General features: G+C 37.3%; 1 protein-coding gene across 2 annotated transcripts; it reads right to left on the reverse strand.

Annotated features, from left to right (window-relative positions):
* Positions 1 to 244: 244 nt before the first annotated feature.
* On the reverse strand, positions 245 to 5,004 carry LOC113349025 (acyl-protein thioesterase 2-like). Of its 2 annotated transcripts, none has more exons than XM_026592942.1 (10): positions 4,904 to 5,004; positions 4,667 to 4,762; positions 4,409 to 4,523; positions 3,706 to 3,742; positions 3,520 to 3,589; positions 3,276 to 3,380; positions 2,411 to 2,561; positions 2,206 to 2,288; positions 711 to 804; positions 245 to 623 (listed from the first exon to the last, which is right to left on the reverse strand). In XM_026592942.1, the coding sequence occupies exons 2-10, from the start codon at positions 4,689 to 4,691 to the stop codon at positions 536 to 538; spliced, it is 768 nt and encodes a 255-aa protein (XP_026448727.1). In that variant the 5' UTR covers positions 4,692 to 4,762; positions 4,904 to 5,004; the 3' UTR covers positions 245 to 535. The 2 variants fall into 2 exon arrangements, with proteins under 2 accessions (XP_026448727.1, XP_026448729.1); XM_026592944.1 differs by having other exon boundaries at positions 4,667 to 4,792; positions 4,904 to 4,998.
* Between the last annotated feature and the right edge of the window lie 3,504 nt (positions 5,005 to 8,508).

Raw genomic sequence — 8,508 nt, forward strand, 5'->3', positions numbered from 1 at the left:
CATCCCTCTAAACTTATCTTCTTAGTGGCAATTGTTCTTGGCGGTTGTATTATACTTGACCTATTTTTAAACGCAATTTAGGCAACAGTTCTCTGTGAAAGTAGCAGGTGCATAGAATTCAAAAGCTGTAATCACCACTCATCAGTTCTGACAATAGGAATTCAAAAGATGGTCCGGAGTTGCATTTTAACCAAATGAATCATGAAACCCATCGAATTCTGACAACAGGTAAGACAGAGCATGGTTCAGGTTAATGCAAATTCCTCAAATAAACCACGGATAAAAACAGGAGTTCGAAGTGACGTACAACCCAATATGCAATTTGATTTCACAGACGATTCAACCAAATACCATTACACTGAAAGCAGTTCCTTTCAGGAAAAGAAAGAAAAAATGGAAAGAAATGAGTGGTGATGCAGATTATACCGAACCACCAAATAGCTACTTATCTACATAAGTTTATTGCGTGAGTGATACACCATCATATTGTCTTCCTTTCTTTTCAATCTCGTCAAGGCTTGTTTGAAAACCTTAATTAAGAGTCAGATCCGTCAAGTGCCAAGTGTGTTTTTAACCAGCTGCATACCTCATCCATTTCTTCAGGGATGGTGTAGTGTCCAAGACTGCAAGAAACAACAACAGAAGGGTCGTAAGATATCTCCACATAATCACATAAACCTTCATCTATGGTGACAAACCAAATAATATACCTATCATAGGTTTTGAAAGTGAGTTTTTTGAATCCTGTCGAGCTCAAGACTTCTGAAGATTTTGCTCCGTGATTGTATTGGACGACGTCATCAACTAAAATAAGAAAACAAGATAGGGATGCATCATCCATCACATGCATTAAATAGGATAACTCTTTTGTGCAACTGCGGATGCTTTGTCGTTACCAACATAAGATGCGTGTATATATATATATATATAGAAAAGTTTTGAGAGATGATGCAATTCATAAAGGAAATAAAGGAATATCATCCAGGACATGAACATCACAATAAAGTGAGCAGCAGTACAATACAGCCCAGATCCAGTTTCACCATCATGCAGTGACGGAGCCAAGGCTTAATGCTCCCGGGGACATTACCAGCGAAACCTAAATTTTCAATTTCCTCCTACCTATTTTGCCCCCACAAATGGTTGAATTTGCAAGAAAACCAAGCTTATTTACACTGAATTTTGAAAACAAGTGGGGTCCGTAGACCCCCTTTGTCTCTGTGTGCCTCCGTCCCTGCCATCATGGCATTCTTTTCCAATTTAAACAGTCCATGTATAGATGTACTAATGTGGAATCATACTTATTACACCAATCACAGTCTCATAGACTAATTTCTAAATTTACTTTACTGTCTTTCACATTATATACCAATTCTAATCTCAGAGATTCGGAATACAGTATGAGCACGGACTCCAAACCACTAGTATTACTTTACTAGCACCTTACAAATTAACATTTCATACCTAATCTAACGAGCATGGAATGCTTCGTAAGTATATTGTAAACAGAATGAAGTCGACTGCTAAAAATTGTCTATGACAACCAAACATAATTGATTTTTTTGCACGGCTCTGGGTAATGAAATTGAATTAGAAAGCATCTAAACAGTATTAGAAGCTGTCCCAAATAGACGCATCAACATGTAAATGAGGTTTAATCAGGGCGAAACTCTAAGACGTGTCATGTGCTGCAATTATCTGACAGATGACCTACTTAAGTTCAACGAAAATCAGCATACATCTGGATACTACTTGCAAATAGTCTTTTTCTTTGCTTCTAAAGAGAAGGTTCTCTAAATCCCTTAAGCTATATATTTTATACATACAAACCGAAATGTCATCGTATCCACAACTAGGTGGGATGAATTTTGGTTCTTCGCTCAATACTACAGGTTTGATAGCAGATATAATACAATGATGAATAAATAAATAAAAGAACCCTGCAGAGAGGCACTGTTAACTGTCAAGGGTCAAGATGGATCTAAGCTGTTAAATGTGATACACATGATGGGAAGTATAGATGCTGTTTCTTGAAACCACCAAAGCCTAAGAAACAATGAACTTCATAATCATTATTTCCACAAAACTAGCAACTTATCACCTTATCATACACGAAGAAACCATAGGGCTGTAATCCCAAAATTTTGAAATGACAGTGAGCTCTATAATTTTTCATGTAGTGTCAAGGTAAAAAATATGATATACCTTTGCCATGGCAGAGCAAAAGTGGCAATGATGCCGCACGTGCAACACCCTCCTGAGACCCTTCTACTTTGTTCTTCAAGGTCCTGAAAAACAATACGCTCTGAATGAAAAAGAACTGCGTATGATAAAGTAATATGCAAGCAGTGGTCTTAAGGAATGTAATTATGTTGACATGAGAGGGTGCATCAAGTCATGGAAGCTGTACCTGGCCATTGGAAGCCACCCACTTAGACCAACGACAGCAGATAGATTAACAGGGTACGCGTTTCCATTTCCAAATTTTCCTTCGACAGCACAGGTGGCAGAGTACAGGGCAGTGGCAGAACCCATACTAAAGCCCCCAATACCAAGTTTGACTGTAAATTTGCACATGTGGAGTTACAAACCAGATGCAAAACATAAGAGAAAACTAATCTAATAAATATTAAGTACGGAATTTAAAAAAAAATGAATCAGGTTGTCAGTGATATAAGTACGGAATAATTATGATATTTAATGGACAGAACATGTTAAAAAATCATGTATCACCACAGAATACCTCACTGCACTATGAGCTCCGGTTTCTTATCTAAATAAACATGTCATTATAAAACTAGGGCCTACCGACACAAATTCGTGGAAGAAGGTTAGGAAAAGACAACAAAAGTAAGCATTCTGGCGATATGGATTTTTATGCTATTTTGTGGTTTGAACAGTTAATTAAGGATCGGCATATACTGGAGATGCACGGGGATTTGCAATCGTCTCTCCCATGGCAATATCAAGCAGACTTAACCTATAAATACAAATAGATAACAGAAGGCTACGTGTGAAAAGCATGATCTTAGCCTTCTTTAAATATAAACTACACATGTTTTCTGACAAAAGATTTTCATAAATTTTAATGGATTCAAAGGCTTTGACTTTTCTACACCAGTACACGCTGAAACATCTAAATAGCATGTGTGTCACAAAAGTCAGAACATCGATGCCCTAATGAAGATAGTAATTTTACGCTTTCTTTCATCTCTCAGCAGATAAATAGGACATGATAAAAGAAAAAAGAAAAATCTTGAAAAAGAAACACCTACTGTCACTGGGCTCTGTTGATAACAGATTTGCAACATGTGCTGCTGAAGCATCTAAGCCTTCCATATCACTAGGAGAGTCCTCTGTAAGGTCCGCCACATCAAACCCTGAGTGCAGATTAAAATGCTTGCATTAGAGGATGTTTATCGATGTCACTAACTCATCAAAACATTAGCTTAAGCTTTAGAAATTAATACGGCTGATTCCCTATAAAATTCCTCAGCAAATTAATGCATTTAGTCTTACACGCAGTGGAAGGGAATCCACCAAATAGTGATATTGACTGAGTAGGTGCCGTGGGGCAGATCCACTTGATCTGTACCATAAAATTCAATAAGAACAAAATAGTGACTGAAATACTAAAGAAGAAACAAGAAATACTCTACACATACTTGTTGGAAATCATTAAAAGAGGAGATTATGTAATCTTACATTTGGAAGAGGCAAGGTTTCCAGCAGTTGGGACCAGCTGCAAAACCCGGATAATAAAATCACAAAACAATCCCTTCTTATGATTTCAATAGCAAGTCGAATTGATTTAAATACGAGAATTCAATGTAAGAGTAGTTGTTACTTGCAGTTTATTCCAAAAAACATTAATAGTCAACAGCTTTGGCTCACATATTGCCTTACGTGAAATACACTTTCAATGAACACACCAATAGATCGATAACTACTCATTGAGTTTCATAATAGATTAAGCATGAAGATAGGGTATAAGCCGTACACTGCAGAACTAATAAGACTTACCTTCACTAAACTATAAAATAATAAATACAGTATAAATAACAAGCTCGTCTAAAACAGTTTCAGTGATTTCATTTCCCAAGGACAAAATAGTGAATTAAGCCTATTAAGATAAACCTAACTAAACATAAACACTACTAGTGTTAAGAGTTTCAGTTAATATCGCCATAATTCAGGTTTTGTTATGTTTGTTCTTTGAAATGTGCACCTTTCCTTCGCTCTAAAAGACTACAACTACAATCAGTGTATTGTGTAGGGGATGGAGCAAGTTTCAAAATGATATAATCTACCACCTCAAATGAAAGCTTCCCAAATATATCCACAATCTAAAACGTATATGTACATTTTAACAATAAAAGAACAGATTATACTTAAATTAAGAGATTACCTGGAACCATTGTCACCGAGCCCATGTAACCAAACCACAGTAGCCTGGTGTTTTCCTTTTGGCCTAACCACATGGGTTCTTCCGAACTCAAATGTCCTCTTAGCAGCACTACCAGCTGCAGTTTTGCAAAATCACAATGCATCACAAAGAAAAGTACATCTAGTAAAACACTACTGGCCCTAAGATAGGGTTCCTCTTTCTAAGAAAGCAAAATCAATAAAACCCATCAAAAATAAAGAAAAATAAATAAATACTAACCCATTGAAGAGCCAGTCAAACTCATCTCCTCAGCAAGCAAAAAACCCACACCAACAAAACCCACTTATCTTAGTACCTGTGGAGCAGCTGCGACTCCTGTAATGAAGAAAGAAATCCAAATTAACCCTATTTTACACAGAAAGAGAAACTCATTAGGTTTTGAACTAATTAAAAAGAGAAGGTTTCATTTTTGCAAGAACCCAGAAAAAGATAAGAGAAAAATCCCTCATCTGATACCTGGAGTTGATATCTGGACTCCACGAAGAACCAGAAAATAATCGTTTTTCTCAGCTTTCAAATCTACCTTTCTTCCCCACGACCTTGGTTTCTCCTCTATCTGAGTACTCTATTTGGATTTTGGCAGCTAAATTTATATATAGGGGCACCAGCCGACCCTCCTAAAGCCGGGACAACAGTCTTGGTCCAAATCTCGGACATGAGGTGGGACAATCCTCGGGTGAGAGAGAAATGAATTTAGCTCACCGGTTACCATTGGGATTAGTAGCGGGCTGCATAGGAGACTGACCAAGGGTAGATACATTTGAAGAAGCATCACCATTTAGATCTCTAGTGATTCGAGAATTGGAGGAGGAAGTTGAGATCTCCCCACATGCCTTGTCAGGTAATATGTCTCACAACACTATAAGGATACAAGGCATGACTAAAAATAAAAACGTATAACAATACTAGTGGATAGTGGGATTACTCATACTTTCATGAACCCTGAGTTAGCTAAATATAGTGGTGCATATATAAAGCCAACAATAACCTTTCATGTAGTTGTGGCTGATGGAAACAAACTCTACAATGATTTCAAGTGTCCAAATTTTTCATGGAGTATGCAAGGGCATAAATTTCAATTTGATGTCAGGCTACTGGCCTTTGGTGGGGGTGACATGGTACTAGGAGTGGTCTGGATGAAGGGCATCCATCTTATCAAGTTTGCTTTCGAGGAGATGATTATATCCTTCCATAGAGGCAATGAAGAAGTTACGATGTAAGGGAGTGCAGACACACCAAGGGTACGGTGTCAGCAAAGGCATGTCAAAAATATATCAAGAAGAACAAACATGGGCTCATGTGACACATTTTCTCTATTACAACCATTGAAACTCAAAACCATACCCCAAAGCCTCTACAACTAGTCTTGAACTCATACAACTCAATATTTCAAGAACCTACCAGCTTACCTCCCAAGAGATCAGGATCATCATATACCTATGAAACCACTTTCTACACCTCCAAACCAAACGCCCTACAGAATTCCCTATGTGCAAAAAGAGGTTGTTGAACAGTTGGTACAAGAAATGCTTAAGTCTGGAATTATCATGTCTAGTCACAGCCCATTTTCATCACAAATTTTGCTAGTTAAGAAGAAGGATGAGAGTTGGAGATTCTGTGTGGATTATAAAAAATTGAATGAACTTACCATCAAGGATAAACATCCAATTCCTATGATAGAAGAGTTACTTGATAGATTATATGGGTCCAAAATCTTCACCAAGATTGACTTGAGAGCAGGATACCACCAAATCAGGGTGTATCCTCCAGACACTCACAAAACAACATTCAAGAGTCACCAAGGGTATTATCAGTTCTTAGTTATACCTTTTGGATAACCAATGCACCAGCCAGTTTCCAGGCTTTGATGAATGATATTTTCAAACCATACTTAAGGAAATTCATACTGGTTTTCTTAATTTGATGACATCCTGATTTACATCCCTGACATGGAGACTCATGCTTAACACTTTGGTCATATTATTAGTGGAGATGAAGTTGCTGCTGATCCAACCAAGGTTGAGTGCATAAAGAAGTGACCAATTCCCAAGACATTGAAGGAGCTAATTAAGGGCTTTTTAGGGATAGCTGGGTACTACTAGACATTTGTACAAAACTATGGTCTCGTTGCTAAACCTCTTACAGAACTATTGAATAAAAACAGTTTTGAATGGAATACACATGTTATCAAGGATTTTGAGCTACTAAAGGAAGATATGTCTACTACACCAGTACATATTTTTCCTGATTTTAGTGAACCATTTGATTTGACTACGGATGCTTGTGATTTAGGAGTGGTGGTTGTGTTGATGCAGGATAAAAGACCAATTGTATTCTACAATAAATGAATGGGTACTAGATTATTGGCAATGTAAGCTTATGAGAAGGAAATGACGGCAATAGTCATGGCTTTTAGAAAACGGAGATCATATTTAATGAGCAGTAAATTCAGTATCTACACTTACCACCAAAGTATTAAATATATCATGGAGCAGAGAGCCCATTCACTTCTACAACAGACTAGTTAAATTGCTAGGATACAATTATGAGCTAAAGCATAAAAAGGAAAGTGATAATAAAGTGGCATATGCCTTATCTAGAGTGAAACTTTCAGAAGATGCTTCATGCAATGTTGTTTCTCAATTATAGCCAACTTGGTTGATAGAGGTACAAGAGAGTTACTTGGAGGACTCTATAGGCACAAGATTTACTTCCAAAATTTATAGTGGAAAAAAACTGTCTCTGGAGAATTTTCGCTTGAGAAGGGTATCATTAGATACAAAGGCATGATCTACATTGGTAGCTTTGGAGGGCTGAGACAAAAAGTCATGGCTGCAGTGCATGCCTCATCAGTGGGAAGACATTTTGGATCTAGGAATAGTTATGGAAAATCAAAGCTTTATTTTTACTAGAAGGGACTGAAAAAAAATATAACAGAGATGGTACAAGAGTGTGATATATGTCAACAACATAAGGGATTCACTTATCTTCCAACTGAACTCTTACAACCACTACCAGTGTCTGAATAAGCCTGGGCTAACATCAGCATGGATTTTATTTATGGTCTTCCAAAATCAGAAGGAAGGGATATCATAGTGGTGTTGGTGGACAAATATACAAAGTACAACCACTTCTTAGCACTCAACCATCCCTACACATCAACATCAGTGGCTAAGGTATTTTTAGACTCAGTCATTAAGCTACATGGACTACCCAAAACCATAGTGTGTGATAGATATAATGTATTTTTGAGTAATTTCTGGCAATTTATGTTATCAAGAATGGGAACATCTCTGCATTTAAGAACTGCTTATCACCCACAGAAAAATGATCAAAGTGAAAGGGTAAATGCATGCCTTGAAACTTAATTAAGATGTATGACCAGTTATAAACCTAGTAAGTGGGTATCTTGGTTATCATTGGTTGAGTTGTGGTTCAACACCAACTTCCATACTAGTCTTAAGTTGACCCAATTTGAAGCTTTATATGTATATGCTCCCCCACAATTTATTCTAACTTCATCCTATGCTGGAGTTAGTCTCGAGGCAGCAGATTATTCGCTGCAAAGACAAGTCATGGGAAAAGTGTTGAAGGGTGTTATTGATAAAGCTCAACATAGTATTAAACAACAAGCTGATAAGAAGAGGACTGAGAGAATATTCAAGGTAGGAGACCGGGTATATTTAAGGTTGTATCCCTACAAACAATCATCATTACTGCTGAGGAGAAATTTGAAGCTTGCATCTAAGTTTTTTGGTCCTTACAAGGTGATAGAGAGAATTGGGAAGGTGGATTACAAGATGAAATTATCCCCTGAGTCCAAGATACATCCTACATTTCATGTCTCTCAAGGAAAAGCTGGGCAGTGGAATGCTTCCCCAAACTACACTACCAAATCCAAATAAGGACAAGGAAATGAAGATTACTCCCTTGAAATTCTAGCCAACATACAAGTTAAGAAGAACAAGAAAAACGTTGGTTCAATGAGAGAACTTATCAGTTCAAGATGCTACTTGGGAGGACAAGGACTTCATGGTACATCAGTTTCCAAAATTAATCCC

Source organism: Papaver somniferum, chromosome 2 (genome assembly GCF_003573695.1).
Source record: "Papaver somniferum cultivar HN1 chromosome 2, ASM357369v1, whole genome shotgun sequence".
NCBI classification, from domain to species: Eukaryota; Viridiplantae; Streptophyta; class Magnoliopsida; order Ranunculales; family Papaveraceae; genus Papaver; species Papaver somniferum.

Coding starts and splice junctions, on each gene's coding strand:
- LOC113349025 (XM_026592942.1), bottom strand. CDS start 4,691: ATGAGTTTGACTGGCTCTTCAATGG. Junction 4,524..4,666: donor TTTGACTGGCTCTTCAATGG/GTTAGTATTTAT, acceptor GCAAAACTGCAG/CTGGTAGTGCTGCTAAGAGG. Junction 805..2,205: donor TTTGCTCTGCCATGGCAAAG/GTATATCATATT, acceptor TTCTTATTTTAG/TTGATGACGTCGTCCAATAC.